The 18,434-nt window shown below is 34.5% G+C and overlaps 1 protein-coding gene across 1 annotated transcript in view; it reads left to right on the top strand.

The window, feature by feature from the left end:
* The first annotated feature begins 2,092 nt into the window (after window positions 1–2,092).
* Window positions 2,093–18,434, top strand: part of LOC145291214 (calmodulin-like) — a 21,782-nt gene continuing 5,440 nt past the window's right edge. Inside the window, exons 1-2 of the mRNA XM_080136799.1 lie at window positions 2,093–2,794; window positions 14,878–14,963. Coding sequence (XP_079992925.1) covers window positions 2,657–2,794; window positions 14,878–14,963 — 224 coding nt within the window. The 5' untranslated portion in view covers window positions 2,093–2,656. The remainder of the gene's footprint in view (window positions 2,795–14,877; window positions 14,964–18,434) is intronic.

Here is an 18,434-nt window from a genome sequence, read left to right as displayed (position 1 = left end):
AATAATATGCAAATTAGCTAGATCTTTTTCTAGTGAATGCAAGTCCACAAGTCCTATATAAGAAAATTGTATTTTCTTTTCAAATAAGTAAAAAGAGAGTTTTTAATATGAATATGAATACACACAAAAGAAAAAAGAATTTCTATAAATATAAATACAGGGTGGGCCAAAATAAGGGTCCTATCTTTAAATTTGAATAACTTCCACAAAATAAAAGTTAAACTCACCAAACTTTATGTGTGTGTAGACTGACCCTTTCGAGATTTTTTGGAAATAAACAAAACAAATTTTGGCCGAAAAACACTTCTTAAAACTTACATGAATTTATGAATTTTTAAAAATAGGACCCTTATTTTGGCCCACCCTGTATATTCTTGGAAGTTTTTTTTAACCTTTAAAACTATATATATATATATATATATATATATATATATATATATATATATATATATATATACTAGCATGGGTACCCAGCCTTGCCAGGGTCGACATGAAGTTCAGTTTCGCCACACCTGCTATACTAAGAATATTGACCAGTTTTTCATTATTATATGTCAACTCTATTGTCACCCAAACAAAAATTCACAAAAAAATAAAAGAAACATGGAAATACGAAAATGTAATCCCCCCATCCCCGAAAAAAGAAGTACGTGACAAACTCTCCACCAAATATTTCGGCAGAAGGGATAGGAAGAGAACCTATTCTCCAGATATTGAGCACCTTTTTTATGACTATATTCCAGTTTAAGCGAATTTCTTGTATGCTCCCTCAGTCTAGAAAGATTTGTCTTTACGATCTGTTGCAAGGAAAACAAACTGTAAATAATTCAGTTTCCAAAATACCAAAGTAGAATTTGTGTGAACCGAATGGCACGTTTTTATGTTATAACGTATTGTGTTATTAAAAGAAAAAAATAGTTACGATGTCAAAAAATGTGAAGACAAAAAAAAAAAAAAAAAAAAAAAAAAACTGGTAAAAAACGTAAATAAAAGTGTTTTTGTTTTAAATAAAGAATCGTAGTTGAATTGAATTGTTTGTTTATTTTAAAATAAAAATTCACTGGACCATAATGTTAATTGCAAAATCATGGAAATTATTTTATCTAAGCTAATTCCAAAAATAATGCTTGAAAGTTTTTAGTTTTAACATCCGCCGAAAAATAAAACAAAAAACAACAAGGAAAAACTTCGTGCCCAAGGGAAATAACTCAAACCGATTCATTAAAAAATCGATGTCGGTAAACATAAATTAAATTAGATATATTATTAATATAAATCAAATTCAAATAATAAACTTTAATAGAACACTTAAAATAACTCTCACTATAAACAATAACTAATCCACCGCTATTTAATAAAGTCGATTTTCCTTAATGTAATATGCAAATAACGTCACCTCTTTAATCTTTTGCAATAGTCATAGTATATATAGGAATGAATAATATGATAATATAATGGATTTTTGCATATATTAATCATCTTGTGAACAAACAAACAAACAAACAAACAAACAAACAAACAAACAGGAATACGAATTTATAGATATAAATATTCTTGGAAGTTTTTTTATCGTTTAAAACTATATAAAAAATATTTAATTTTTTTATCATTTGTTGGAAAACTATTTAATCACCTGCAATCATTGCATCAACTTGCTCTTTCGAATTCACAATAGTCTAAATGTTAATTTAAGGGATCGTTAGTTGTTTACCATGAAACACTGTTTTGGGCATAATATATATATAAGTTAAAGATTTTTTTCCTTCCGGGAATTTAAACTGCATTCTTTATTTTTATAGTGTAGCTTAATCGCCATATATATTTTATAAATTACTATATATATATATATATATATATATATTACTAGATGGTGAGATGGTGTTGCTTGCTCGCTATCGATTCGCAAATTTCTTTACTTAGGGTGCACTGTTTGGAGAACTAGTTCTCCACTGTAATCTACCAGAAGATCAATTTGTAATTTGTACTTCCCACTGACCCAACATGTGACACAAGGTCGGTTTTAATGTCGGGGTGTGGCTAGAATGTTTCATGTGCGTTCAGGGCTACGATGAAAATATCTACAAAACCTTCTGAGTTCGTTCAATATATTCCTTTTCCGCGAAGTCGATGCCTCTTTGCGGAAGGCAATGAATCTGCCCTACTATTAATAGAGGAGGTGCTAATTAGGATAATGGGCAGATGGAACTTAGCTCAACCCTCTTGCCCTTATTATAATAAATAAATAAATAAATAAATTAGCTGGTTCGATGAGTGTTACGCTCCATTAAAATGCATAACAAACTTCAAAAATGAGTAATATTCATAAATAAAAGAAATGTGTGCTAATTTAAATGTTTTTTTATGACTGGTAGATTAATAAATAAAAAAAATAAAAACAAAACAAAAAAAACTCTCTTTGGCTTTGTACTTATTTCATTCAAACGTCAGTTACTACTCCACCTGATTTAGATTCGTATAAAAAGCCAAACTTATCAAGCCGGGCCGCTTTAGTTGTTCGTTCTTGCCAACATAGCCACGTAGACAGTCCAAAGGACATTCGGTTCCTTCCCTCCGTCTCTCTCTCTCGAAAAAAAAAAAAAAGAGCCGACTTTTTTGTTTTGCCATTCGCTTCTTTGATCAACAATAAACTACAAAGATGCCTCTTACACGGGAATGTCTCAAACAAAAATTTATGCAGTTCGATACGACCGGCGATGGTAAATTAACATTCGATGAGTTTAAGCACCACATCTGTGAAATTTTGAAAGTTGACGTGAGCGATTTGGCTTGTCATGTAAGTAGCTTTACAATTTATCTATTTTGATTGGCGATTCAAAGCCTGCAGCAAACGCTGTCAGATGAAATTTCTTTTTAATTTAAATAAAGAACCAATAAATATTTCAGAAAGTAGTATATTTCTTAAAATACTAAAAATAAATTTCAAACCATGAAACATTTACATATCATTTATAATTTCATTTAAAAAAAGTATATTACGAATTTTTTTTTTATCTGACACTGTTTGCTGCGGACTTTGTGCCGCATGTTCTCCTGATTAACCTTGTGATTTTGAGGGATTTTGTTTGTATGTTTATTTGTTTGTTTGTGTTTTAGAAAAATCTCCGAGTAAAGTACACATAGGTTTTTTTTTGGGGGGGGGGGTATTTTATTCTTTTTTTGTTTTTCAAAACAAAACACACGATTCAGTCAATATAATGATCTGACAGAGGGCGGGAGGAGGGCGGACTTATGTCGAAGTCAATACGGTTCTATTCTGTTTCAGTAGATCAGCTTTTGAGATGTAATAGCTAGAAAAACACTCTATAAATATCATAGTGACAGTTATTTTTCCAGTATTTTGCTTAATTTTCGAGTTTGTAGCGATTATCGAGGCTCCTCAGATGACCGTCTCATGTCAGTCATCTTGTACTCATTCTAACTTAGATACTCGGCACTATTGGTCTTTCAAGCTAAAAAAAAAAGCTGATAATAAGTTAAAACTCAAAAAATATCCAGTTAGGTAGAAAAATAACTTATCTTGCCTTTGGTAACATTTTTTTTTACAAGGTAGACACTACTCATAAAGGCTTGTAAGCCACTCGAGGATAAAGGTTATTGCGTGTACAGTACGTTAGTATTGGAGATTTGATAAAGTGTCTTACTTAAGGAGGCGGTTCATCAGGAATTTGTTTATGTTGGACTTGGATACATCCAGGTTGTAGTCAGGTGGGAAACAGGCAAACGAAACAGAGTTCCACAGGCGTGCAGTTCTAAGAAAGAAGCTTTGTTCATGGAATCTACGTTTTGGTTTTGGCACAGATAAAGAGTGGGGAAAATTTTTGACAGTGGTTTCAGCTAGACGGGTGTTTATCGTGAAAGATTGGCGAGGGGGGGACCAGAGATTGGAGCTCAGACGAGCATTTGCCATGGAAGTAACGATAAAACGAAGACAGGCTCGGAACATCTCTCCTGATAGAAAATTGCATCAGCAGAGAGATATCTTCTGGAGCGGTAGAAGGATCCTACCATTTTTCCAGCGACCTTGGCAACTGACTTGATGTACGTGTTCCATTTCAGTTCAGGAGTAGGAGTAAAAATCAAGCCCAGAAGCTTGTCAAAACATGGAGCCTCCCCAAGACGAGAGCCATCTATTTCAATTGATGCCAGATGGAGATCAGAGCGTTGGTGATATAAAGATAGTAGCTTGGTTTTAGATGCATTAAAAGTAACCAGCCACCTCTTCACCCACTGTACCACGCGCTCAAGATCAGACGAGAGAGAATCAGAGAGAACTTTGTCATTTACGGCCTTTGATGTGTTGCCATAGATGGTCGTGTTATCAGCATAGATGTCAACGAATGATTTAAGTATGTGTTTTGGGAGATCATTGATGTAGATCAGGAAGAGAGTTGGGCCCAGAATGGACCCCTGAGGAACTCCAGCATTAATACTGTGGGCCTCTGATTTCTGCTCATCAACCGTTACTCTTATGAGCCTATCAGAGAGAAATGATTTATTGATTGAGAAAACATTAGCAGTTATACTGTAGCTGGAAATCATGTGAAGTAGGCTTTTGTGCCATACATTGTCGAAGGCCTTTGATATGTCAAGAGCAATTGCCCTAGAAAGGAAGCCTTTGACGAGAGATTCGCTAATCCTATGAGATATAACTGTTAGCACATCTGCTGTAGATCTAGCAAAACGGAAACCATATTGTATGTCACTAAGAAGGTTATTTCTGCTGAGGTGGTTGACTACTTCTTTATTTAATATGGATTCCAGCAACTTACTCATGACACACAGGAGACTTATTGGTCTGTAATGAGAGGAAGATGACTTATCATCTGAATTCTTAAATACAGGGCATACTGATGAGGTTTTCCAGAGTGTTTGGAAGCACTTCTCCTTAAGGCAATTCTTAAACAGTTTTGTAAGTATGGGGGCAAGTTCTAGTTGAAGTTTTTCAACACTATAACTGGAATGCCATCAGGGCCAGTTGCTTTACTGGAATCAAGGTTCTTGATTAGCTTGGCGACATCACGCACAGATATTTGTATGTCGCATAGCGTGTTGTTTGTTATAGGAGGAAATACGGGGAGTTGATGACCTTCATCGTATTGGGTAGAATTAGCTGCAACGTTCTTGGCAAATAGTTTGGCCTTGTCTGATGCTGACGAGATGACCTCAGGTCCATTGATGATGGTTGGGATAGAATGCACGCTTCTGTTCAGGATCATGTGTGCTATTTGCCAAAACTGGTGGGAATCAAGCCGCTGCTCAGCTACTTTGGATTTAACGGACTGAGCATATAGCTCTCTTGCATTTTTTATTACTCTTTTACATTGGTTGCTGGCAGTACTGAAAGCGCCTTTAGTCTCAGTGCATCTATTACGTTATTAGCTATGGAAAAAGTGATTTCTGTGCGTGATGGCAGCAGCACATTTTGGGGAGAACCATGGCTGGCTGTTGGGTTTTTGTATGAATTTTTTGGATGGTATGAATCGGTCTATGCTTACAATTAACTATTCGGTCAAATCTGATAATATGGAGGACACAACATTTATTAGTTATATATATATATTTTTTTTGTTTTTTTAACCGCTTTTTGATTTGTTGTCTATAGTTATAAAATCAACCCAAAAAAATCAATATAATGACTTGATAGAGTGGAGAACTCGGATTTATGTCGAAGTAAAGTATGGCCATCCTTTTAGGCATTACCTCCTCCGTAAAAGGAGACGATTGGTTTATCGCAAACCGTCACCTACCAGGCAATGACGACTGGTTCGATCAAGATTAATGAGCTTGCCCTAAGTGTGTCCTACACCGCCCACCACCACTTTTGGTTGAAAGAGCTGAGTTCCTTATTATAAAATGACGTCATGTTTATGTTTGTTACAACAAACAAGTATGCTTATATCCTCATCGTAAAACTAGCGTTTTATAACCGCGGTAACTGCCATCCGTGCTTTATACTGAAGAAGGTAAAGTATAACGATGCCGGCCACAGAAACACATGAGAAAAATCTGTTTAGACATTAAACATGGTTTTATGATGTTCTTTTAGTTACATATTACTAAGTGTAGAATCATTTCTATTAAAAAGTCATTTAGTATCGTACAGCTAAAATTGAGAAAGGCACGCTTGAAACGTGTCAACATAATGTGAAAGAAGCCGTGACAAAACAAAATAGCCACCGAATTTGAACTGATGTCGTATTTATCTAACAACAACACTCAAATTTTAACGCGAAATGATTCATTATTTAATAATATTATTAAGAATAATATAAATTAATAATACTTAACGAAAACAAAAATATAAAACAACTTTTAATACTTAAAAAGATGTTTACTCGTGTAATGGCCGCGATCTTTATAAATTACCATGAAAAATGTTATTGCGGCTGCGTTTAGGAAGCAATTGAGAAGTTGTGTTACACGACCTATAAAGTGTCTACTTTATAATTACTACTAGCCTGGGTGTCCGGCGTTGCCCGGCGTTGCCCGGCGTTGCCCGTGTATTTGGATGTGTGTGTGTTGAGCCCCCCCCCCCCCAAAAAAAAGTGGCAGTAGGCAGGCAGGCAGGCTGGAACCCGTACCGCGAAGGAGGAAAAGAACGTGAAAAAATATCAAACGTGACGTATTTGCAGTTGCGTTCATCGCCAAACCGAAAGTGGCAAAGGTTTAAATTAAGGCTAGACAATCGAAAAGAGAGGATGACTTTCGAAAATATTGGCGAAAAAAGCGACCCCCCCCTTGTAAAAAAGTACCTAGTTGAGGGTGAAGGAATTAATTTTTTTAGCCAATTTTCAATATTTGTCGCCCGAAGGGTCGCGCTTTAAAACGATACCAATCTCGTGAAAATCAGTCGCCTCTGTCGAAAGTTTTAGGCATAAAAAAAAGTTTTAGGCATACATACATACATACATACATTTAAACAGACAGGTGAGGTTTATATTATAGTGGTAAAGCAAAGTAGAACCCTATACTCCACCCCATAGGTGCATGAATATAAAATTCAAATATTTTTTTTAATCGTTCTGGAAACGTGATCAGTGACAATAACTTGCAGTGTTTTTTTTTTTTTAAGTTTAAATGGCAAAACACGACGCTGTCTCTATTCCGAAGCACCGCCTGTTCGATTTTTTTTTTTTTTTTTTTTAGATGCTCAACGTAGTGCTTCATTTAGAAGATGTGCTAGTGGAATAATGCCGCATTGTAGTACAGTCTTTCCTCATAAGTGATAAAGCTTGACGATTCAGAGATGCGAGATTGCATCTTTATAAATGAATTAATAGTAGAAAACGCAGCGCAGACTACAAAAACAAACCCTTTTTTTAGAAACAACAGCGAAATATTTTAGACGGCAGAATGTTGAACAATAAAAACAAAAAAACAAAGGAAGAGTTGAAAATTCTTTTGACTGTCGCAGGTCGGCCAGCAGTTATCCTCAGGCGAAGATTGTCGATACTGGATCGTCCAGCAGACAGGGACATGAATAAAAAAGAGAGAGGTCTTTCTTCGGTGTTTGATGGGATTTCTTCTGCTGACTGACTGTGATTCCAAAAGAGACTAAAGAAGTTCCTTAAGGGACAGATGGAATCAATGTTCTCTGCAAACTGATTGATCAGTGTGTGACCAATAGTCGTTATTTTATTTATGATTATTATAGCTAGGCTAATTAGTATGTTAGTTAAGTCAAGCACATTACATCTTTCGGGATCTTATAAGTTTATGTGCATCTATGGTTTCTTTTTTTGTTTTTTTTTTACATAGGCATCACCACTTATCAAGGCCAAGAGGCCACTCGAGGATAAGGGTTAAAGAGTATACAATAGACAATTGGACAATATAGTAACCGTTAGTAATAGAAATTCGGTAGATTTGTTAACTTATATGGAACGGCTCATCAAAAACTTGTTTACGTTAGACTTGAAGACAACCATATTGTAGTCAGCGGGAAAGCAGGAAAACGGAAGACAATTCCATACGCGTGCAGTTCTAAGAAAGAAGCTTTGCTCATGGAATCTACGTTTAGGTTTAGGCACAGATAAAGAGTGGGGGAAATTACTGATGGTGTTTTCTGCTAGACTGGTGTTTCTTGTGAAAGTTTGACGAGGGGGGCATAGATTGGAGCTCAGCCGAGCACCTGCCATGAAAATAACGATAAAGCAGAGACAAACTCGCAACATCTCTTCTATGAGAAAGGAGTTGCAGGGAAGAGAAAAGGACATTTTTTCGGTTCTTTGTCCCTCTCTATGCTGTTGGGTGTATTCTGCGATATTGGGAATCTTAATCTGACACTTCTATAATTTAAAGCTTCGGGATTCATAATTTGTCTAGCCAGAAGAACGTTGTTCATCTTCCGTCGCGCTCTCGTGATCACTTCTTCAGGGTGGAATGATAAGTTTGTCGCCCTAAAGAAAACAACACGACAACTTCATTTAAAAACTTTCATTGAAAAACATCAATCCAGGTAACTTGATTATGTACTAGACCTGACATCTATTCAATGCGGCTGCCTCAAATCTCAAACACCGCCTCGATACTGGTCCGGAACTGGGAGCATGTCCTTTTCACAATTATTTCATTTCCACCTGTGTAACAGGTCTATCTCTCCCGTTTTTAACGTGAGCATCGGTCTGCGCACACATTCTTCTTTTTATAGCCTCTTTCCTTGCCGTGACGTCATCCCGCACACGGCTCGGTCATTTGCATACGCACATCCGTGCTCTGTTACATGTATGCCCATTACCGCAAGTTTTGTAATTTATCTTAACGTGTTATGGTTTTGTAATTTATCTTAACGTGTTATGGTTTTGTAATTTATCTTAACGTGTTATGGTTTTGTAATTTATCTTAACGTGTTATGGTTGTGTAACTCAATGATAATACGAGTGAGAAAACTTCACTCTTCTCTTAACAATATGAACATGCTTTCAATCCCATTTCTATTATCTGTACTATTCGTTATCCGGCTGCATTGGATATCGATTGGTATAAGGATGTTTTATATGGGATATACCCAATATTTCGCAGCTGCGAAAAAATTCGGACGCATTATCAGACACGTTTGGCATGCCACTTCTGGCAAATATTAACAATATTTGTTTTACTGTACTAGGTCTTCTATCTTTTACATCTCTCTCCTTTTCCAAAGAGCTGAACAATATTAAACACCGCTAAGTCATGCATGGTCTATGTGAATTCTAAATCAAGGTTCTGTTTCTTTGAGCCATGTGCGTAATTTATTCTAACGCAAATTCTTTATTTACGCACTTTCCATCTTATGCAAATCCCATGAATAAAGCTTCTTTCCTAGAATTGCCGGCCTGTTGAACTCTGCGAGCATGCTTTTTAATTTGGTCGTCTTCAAGTCCAATGTAAACAAGTTCTTGTTGAGTTGCCCCCCTTAAATAAACAAATTCTGCCCAATTTCCTTCATTACTGATCACTACGCTATTTTTTCAGTGACAATCTTACACTCATTAATGCTTATCCTCGAGTAGTCTTCAGACCTTGATAACTGTTGCTATCCTTGTAAATAAAAAAAAACAGCAAAATAAAACATTTAGGAAATTTACATACGTAATTCTATACGTTGCCGTGATATTCAGATAATCAAACTTCATGTTTTAAATATCTCTATGTAGCAGTTATTGCGTAATGTGTATCGTTGTGCAGGCCTTTTTGGTCCCCCAACAAAAGGAAGGTGAACCTGTAAACCCTTCTCCTTGCGTCCGTTTGTCCGTGTGCACTTTTTTCAATAACTACGCCTTGGAATTTTTTGAAATTTTGCACAAACATTAAACATGATATGTGCAAAAAGTAACAGAACGGATTTTTCGGGAAAACTCCGGTTGCCCCCCCCCCCAAGGGTGCCTTTCAGGTTGAAATGGCTAAAATTTACACTTCTGTGCTTATTAAAAAAAAATTGATGCCTTGGATTTTTATAAAACTTTCTGGAAAGTTGTAACTAAATGATTTCTATATAATTTTGTTTGTCTATACTTCGCGATAACTCTTGGATGTGCCCCAGGGGCTCTTTTAGGGTTAATAAAAACACCATTTTAGAGACTATTTTATCATATTTGTTCAAAATTCTCTATATATGTCTATTTAGCAGTATGCATGGTGCTGAACTTAAATTTAAATATGTTAAGGCCTTGGGGACTTTGGGGGCTAAATAAGAGGGGGCGCAAATGATGAACTTAATCATTTCTTTCTTTGCATGGTGCAGATTTCAAATTCATATATGTTAAGACCTGAAACTGCATCGTTTGTTCATTTTCACCAGAATTTGATGTCCCCTGGGGACTTTTGGGGCTAAATGGGGTGGGGGACACGGCCTAGCTCGGATTAAAATAAGAAAATTGTGCGAATTTGCTTTTTTTTCATCTTGTTTTGAAACAATTGTTAAATAGAGCGAAAACTTCTCTTTCAGGTGATATATAAAGTAAAGATATTATACGAAAACTTACGTGAAAATACGTCGTATGAAATCAGAAGTAAAAATTCCGCTGGAACTTTCTTCTCTACCTAATAATAAAATGAGGAAAAAAAATATATATATATATATAAAAGTTTTTATACACACAGTAAAACGAGGATGCATAAGTAAGTAGGGGTCTCCTCTTAAACGGATCATCTAAAAATCTTCTTTTTCATATATACACACGGTGTAATTAGAGGGCTCCAAATTTTATCACCCCAAGAATCTATTCAGACCCTTATCTGGTCGCGATCATAGAAATTAAATTATTTTCACGCATAGTATTCAGCAACGAACGGAACCCATGTTAAGAACGGATTTCGGAATAGACAACCCCAACCGCCTCATGTTAAGAACGGCTTTCGGAATAGAATCATCTGAAAGTGACGTGACAACGGTAGGTCAGCTAGCCATGTCGACAAATGATTATCCCAAAAAGCCGTGTACGCATTGCTGATAAGTTTTACATCCTCTAGCGCTTGGAATGGTCCAACCAACTTATCCCCAATGATTCCCGGCCAAAACATGATGCCTCCTCCTCCTCCTCCTCCTCCTCCTCCTCCTTGTTGGTGATGAACTCTGTAACGAGTCGGAGTTCCGTTCGGGTTTCAAACTTTGGTCCATCTATCCGGACCGTCAAGAGTATCATCCTGTTGGAAATCCATTTTCATGTAATTCTGTGTCGAAGCCATTCGTTTTCCCCCTATGTTGTTTGCTCAATAGAGGCATTGGAAGAAGTTTGATGGTCCTTGCAATCTCATTTAATACATTGTATCGAGCATGCCTTGATCTTTTGCAAAAACGAAAGCACTGGCGCTGTTTCTGTTTCGGTTAACTTCCCTATAAGTTTTCCGAATATCACGATCTAAAATGTTTCTCCTTATGCCCTTATTTCAATTTGGTGTTCGAGTTGTTCAAGAAGCAGCCAAGGTTTTTGGATCCCATTCCAGCGCTATGGAAAAAATTTTTGATTGACAATCCTTCTGTTAGTCCAGAGAGTATCCTTTGCTTTTCGATAATCTGTATTCACCTGATTTTTTCGCATTGTAAGAGATCTGCAATAAAGCGATGGACAGTAAAATTCTTGGATAATAAATAAAATGCCATTACTTCGTGAATATCGCATGAATTTAATTAAAATTTTGGGAAATAACTAAAATTAAAACAATCTTTTGATGGCACAATTTTCATTTTTTTGTGACGTATATTTAGAGACATATTGATATTTTACCAATCGCAATAAAGCAATTGACGCAGTTTATATATATATATATATATATATATATATATATATATATATATATATATATATATATATATATATACACTAGCAAAAGTACCCGTCGTTGACTGGGTTCAAAAACAGCCTTCAGAAGATGGACTCTGATTTATGAAAGTATAATAGGTTATGAAAAGGAAGAGTCGTAAATTTGCGTCGAATTTGGGGGTATCAAAACCAAAGCAAAATATGATGAAAGCAAAAATAAAATAGATAAACCCCATAATTTATTATACCATACCTGTTCACACTGAAACACTTATCACAATATTCTGTGGATCTATATTAAAAAACCTTGTTAAACTTTGTGACATATTTTCATTCTATGGAGGTCAGGTGCGAACGGACACCCCATAATTTTATTATACCATATTTATTCAAACTGAAACATAATTATCAAAGTATACTTACGCAGATAGATATGAAAAATCTTTATTAAAGTTTGTGCCTATTTCCATTCTATGGAGGCCAGGCGCGAACGCAGGCCCCACAATTTTATTATACCATCCTTATTTAAGTTAAAACATACTTATCAAAGTATTCTTATGTACATCTATATCAAAAACACTTGTAAAGGTTTTTTTCTTTTTCAAATTTTCAATTTTTTTATTTCCATACTTTGTGGACCAGGCGCGAACGCAGACCCCACAATTTTAATGAACCACCGTTCTGCTAGTTCAAACATACCCATTCCTGTGTCTCGATACATCTTCTATCATTATATGCAATCAGTTTTTTTTAAATAGTCAACCATATAGGAACCTATTCGTGACCACACACACACAAACACACACACACACACACACACACACACACACACACACACACACCACACAGACATTCAGCTTTATATATATATATATATATATATATATATATATATATATATATATATATATATATATATATATATATATATATATATACTAAACGTCGTTAAAAACGGACTAAATTTGTTGACTTAGAATGATTTCTTTATACCAAATTAATGGTCGAATATTATTAAATCTGTGCTCATTTGAGCATTAAATACTAATCTTTATTAATCTTTAACTGTGCATCGAACGGATATAGAATATTCGCTTCATCTTCTCATAACCATGGGCCATAAGAGAAATACAATAGAGAATTTCAAATTAAACGTTTGAGAAAAAAATATTAAAATACTATATATTAACAGGACCCGTTAATATTCCACAGTGTTCAGTATATCAAATACTACAATTTACTGCTACTAATAATATACTTTTAAAATATAAAATGTCTGCCAGAGTCAAAACGATCAAAAAAAAAAAAAACTTCTGTTATAAAAATAATTGTCATGTCTGTTAAATGTATTTTGCATAACTGAAACTAACATGTCTCTTCTTTATTTAAAATTGTCGCAATTTAATTCTTTTAAAACCGATGAATATTCTCCGTGTAATTATCGTCAACTGATACTCTGATACTACCAGATCCGGCTGTCTGAAGATCCTGTTTGTTTTTTTACCTAAAGTGCACATATCATTAATGTTACTGTTTTTTTTTTTTTGTCTGTGTTTCTTTCCTTTTCAAAACTCATGCTTTGCTAAGTGAAAAACAAAAACAAACAAACCAAATTCCGTTAATAAATATCCGAAGGTATAAATAATTTGAAGAATAAAAACTTTTTTTTTTATCAAAATTATTGGATTCATCATTAAATAAACCAACAAGTGGTGATGTGCCGTAAAACAGAAAACGAAATCAACCTTATCATCATAATAATTCTCAGCTGAATATTCTTTTAAATCGATAAACCGATTATCACTTTTTAAAGAATTGTATTTGTTTAAAATTATATTGTTGGAGTCGACAGGACAATATTTTTTTTTTTTTTACATAGAGGTCACCACTTGTCAAGGCCCGGAAGCCACTCGTGGATAAGGGTTATTGCATGTACAGTAATCAATGGGATAGTATCGTAATAATCGTTAAAGTACGCTTAAATATGATATTTTATTTCTTGCAGATTTCATATGTATTATTATAGAGTTAATATTCTATCAATATTTATATATTATAAAGCTGCGATTTCAATAATAAAAAAATATATCCATATGACATGGGTGCATTAGCTTGAATCGAAACCGAAATAAAAACTTATGAAATATATATATATATATATATATATATATATATATATATATATATAACTTGGGTTCCTTTTGACATAATCAAAACCGAGACCCAAACCTTTGAAGAATTCTTGATTAAATTATTTATAAAAAAATAGATTATTTAAGTGCCATTAACTATAGTCAAAACCGAAACCAAAACTTATGAAGAATTTTTGATAAAATTATTTATGACAAGAAATAAAAGAACATAAAAATTAAACGACCCGGATGTAAGCGTGACACACAAAAGAACACACACGCTATCGTATTAATATATAGACTAGCGGGACCTGTGGAAATTCCACAGCGGACTCTTTCATATGTTGATGTTGGCATTCTGTGGATGTTCAGCATAAATGGAGACACCCTGGTATTATTATTATAGCTTTTTTTTGTTAAAACTTCAAAGGTATTTATCTAAGCTAGCAGGGATGCCCGGTCGTAAAATACGCTTAAATATGCTCGTATATATTATTATAAAGTCAAATCGATTCTTATAAATTTGTGATTTCAAAAATAAAAAAATATATATCTATATAACTTGGATGCATCAGCTTGAATTGAAACCGAAACCAAAATTTCTTGGTAAAATTATTTATTACAAGAAATTGAAGGTCATAACAATGAAACGACAATCACTCGGAAGGAAAAAGATGTAAGCGTGATAAAAGCACACACACGTTATCGTATTAATATATAGATACGTCGCCTTCGTGGACAAATGTTCGTGGTTGTAGCTTGTAATATTCTTAAGCTTTAGGTTTTCGTCGTATCTTTCAACGTCTTCCCCAGGCTGCTGTACTCGTCCTTATTTATCGATTGCACCAATCAATCATATTCTTGTAAAGAGGAACCGGGATGTATTCTTATTCATTACATCAATTTATATCTTTGACGGTAGTCTAACTATTTTGCATTCAATGAAAATCGTTAAAAGTTTCCAACATTTTTTTTTCTTTCAGACCATATTTGATGACATCAAGAAAGGATCCGACGATTACATCACCTTAGAGGAATGGTTGAATGCTCTGGACAGAAAGTCTCTTAAGTAATTTTGTTTCTTCTTCTTTTTTAAATCATTATCAATTACACTAAACTTTTTAGCTCGTTAAAAAACGGACAAAAATTATAGCTCGTTGATTTAAAATGAATACGTTATGCCAAATTGATTATTGAATATGTTAAATTTGTGATCATTTTTGTATTAAATATTCATCTCCATTGATTCCTATAAATCCCTAATTGTGCACCCAAGAGATACCATAATACTTAGTTCGCCGCATCTTATTATAACAAAGGTTCATTCAAAATACCATCTAGATCGGCCCAATAGTTGCCAAGAAACTTTTAGAGTAAATGTGGCATTGTATCGATTAATCCCTATTAATCCTTCATTGTACATCGGATCGATATCATAATACTAAGTTCACACATCTTATTATAACAAATGTCCATACAAAATTTCATCTAGATCGGACCGTTAGTTTACAAGAAACTTTTAGAGTAAATGCGGTATTGTGTTGACTAATCCCTATTAAATCTTTCACTGTGTAACGAATGGATATCATAATACTTAGTTTACTGCACCTTATTATAACAAAAGTTCATACAAAATTTAAACCAGATAGATTCAGTAGATTCCAAGAAAAGGTGGAACAGACAGACAAACAGACAGGCAAACTAAGAGAAACATAATAACGACGAGCGTCGCGTTTAAATCGACGGCAATCATTTTTTTTTTTTTCTTTATAATGATTTTTTTGATTTTGGAACAATTCATTTTGAAATTTAAATAAAAAATGACTCTTGACAACAGTTATATAAGATATTTCTCAATTTCGTCTTTGTCTGTCAGATGATTTAGTTTCTTCAAATTTGTGTAAAAGGCGATAATCCTAAAGTTTATTAAAATAAAAAGAACTTAAACCAAAATCGTTTCAAAGCAAAACTAAAGAAAAAGAGGAAGAACATAGAAGAAACAAGCAGTCCTAAAATAGGATTCTTTCGTCTCCCCCACCTCCCAAAAATAAAGTACTTTTTAAATATCAACCCGAATCTCCCAAAATTTTGAAAAATAATGTATACCCCCTGCACGAGAGAAGCCTATTGCAAAGCAAGGGTTGCGCAATCATCAACCACACCTCTCCTGAATCAGCCTTCTTTAAGTCAAGTAGCAAGAAGTCAAAGATAACTGGAAACTGTCGGGATAAGCAGAGAGTCTTCCTACATGCAGTTTCTGGTATTTTCAAAGGGTCACCCATTTTAGTATCGACCAGATTCAACGTCACTTAATTTCACTGATCTCACGGTAGCTGCTGTGTCAACGTGATTACACTGTATTTATAATACTTAAATACACGCATAAAAAAGAGGCAAAACTAAATCAATTGTTTTATTATTTTAAATTTTGACTGGCAGGCTCACTTGACGTTGCTTGAGATTTAGTAAAGAACGCCGTTCGGCTTTTCTATGCGCAGTACACCATCATACTTTCTTTTTTCTTTTTTACTGCCCCACTCTCCGTATCTCACTCCTTAATATAGTATGAACACAAGTTAAGCATGCATGCTCCCCCGTGAGTGCAAAGTGAACGAGGCATAAAAACAATGACTAAGTTCAGCATTTGCTCCCCACCACCATTTAGCCCGAAACGTCCCCAGGGTACATCAAATCTTGGTGTAAATGAACAAACGGTGCAGTCTTAGGCCTTAACATATGAAAATTTGAGTTCTGCACCATGCAAAAAAAAAAAAAGAAATGACTAAGTCCACCATTTGCTCCCTCTCCTATTTAGCCCCAGAAGTCCCCAAGGCCTTAACATATTTAAATTTGAGTGCAGTACCATGCAAAACTGCTAAATAGACATACACAGAAAATTTGGGACAAATATGGTAAAATAGTCCCAAAAATGGAGTATTTTTATTAGCCCTAAAAGAACCCCTGGGGCACACCTAAGAGTTATTGTGAAGTGTAGAAAAACAAAATTATATAAAAATTAGTTAGTTACATTTTTTGCAGAAAGTTTTATAAAACTCCAAGGCATCGATTTTTTTAATAAGGACAAAAGTGTCAATTTTAGTCTTTTAAGACGAAAGGCATTCCTAGGAGGAGAAACCGGAGTTTTCCCGGAAAATCTGTTCTGTTACTTTTTACACATATCATGTTTAATGTTTGTGCAAAATTTTTAAAAAATTCCAAGGCGTAGTTATTGAGAAAAGTACGGACAGACGAACGGACGAACGGACGAACGGACAAGGATGAATTTTCAGATCTACCCTCCTTTTGTCGGGGGGCCAAAAAATTTAAAATTTTGAAAATTCTTTTAATTAATGTTTTATGCATATGGTTTAAATTTAATTCAAAACAGATATCTATTAAAGTTCTCTGCTCTCATATTTCTTTTAGAAAGGAAACCTAGAGATTCGGTTCATACAGGGGTTGGACAAAATAATTGAAACACCTTGGAGCAGTGGTTTTCTGATTGCAGCCCTCCCATGAAAGCCAACATTGTGAAGTTCTCGGCGAACAGATTTTGTTCAAACGGGATAATCCAGATAATTATTAAGCTCTTTTATAATTTTGAGTGTCGTAATTTTCTGTTCTTTCATTACAATCTTTACAGGGGCTCTTTCCGACCGCGTCAGCTTTCTTACACAATTTTGTTTAGAGACGGATGTTTCTTCTCTTGTTTTCATAGGTTGTCATCACCTTCGACAGAGTTCTTCCCGATAAGGCCACCATCTCAGCCTCTTTCGTTACAATAACACCTGTCGTCCAGGCACCAACAATCTGCCATCTTTGGACATTTGATAGATCTGTCATTTTAAGTTTTACTAGAATTCACTATCTGAAATAAAAAAAAAATTAATTTAACCAATTAATTAAGGACAGCAATTATAATATATGAAAACTTTTAACCAAAATTAACGACGCTGGAGAGATGAATAACGACTAAGCATCATGTTTTTTTTAATTAATTTGGAAATCATTATTACATATTCAATAATAATCAATAGAAACTTCGCTCTATAATATTAAAAAATAAATCTACACGAATTAAGATATAATATTTATGCGTATTTTACGACGGGACAACGCTGAGTTTCTTGTTAGTATATATATATATATCAGGTTGACAAGTAAGTTCTGGCGATTTTTAACTTTTAAATTAAAAAATAAAATTGATTGAAATAAGCCCTATCAGAATCAACACACTTTTTCAAACGCGAAACAAGTGTCTTTATGCCAGTAACGTAAAAATCTTGCGTTCTGGTGGTGATGAAGTCGCTGAAGGATTTTTTTTATATTGCTTAGGTTTCTGAAGCATTTCTAATGTAGAAAGTTGTCGAGATGCTTAAAAAAGTTATAGTCGGTAGGTAAGATGTCTGGAACGTATGCAGTTTTGTAGCCTAATTCATTTAACTTTCTGCGGGGTCGGTTTAACAACGTGCAGTCGGGCATTGTCGTGGAGAAGAATTGAGCCTTTTCTCGTGACTAATGCTGAGTATTGTTGTCGAAG

Source organism: Euprymna scolopes, chromosome 12 (assembly GCF_053919585.1).
Source record: "Euprymna scolopes isolate OS-2025 chromosome 12, ASM5391958v1, whole genome shotgun sequence".
Lineage (NCBI taxonomy): Eukaryota > Metazoa > Mollusca > Cephalopoda > Sepiida > Sepiolidae > Euprymna > Euprymna scolopes.
This window is presented reverse-complemented; position numbering and strand designations above follow the sequence as displayed.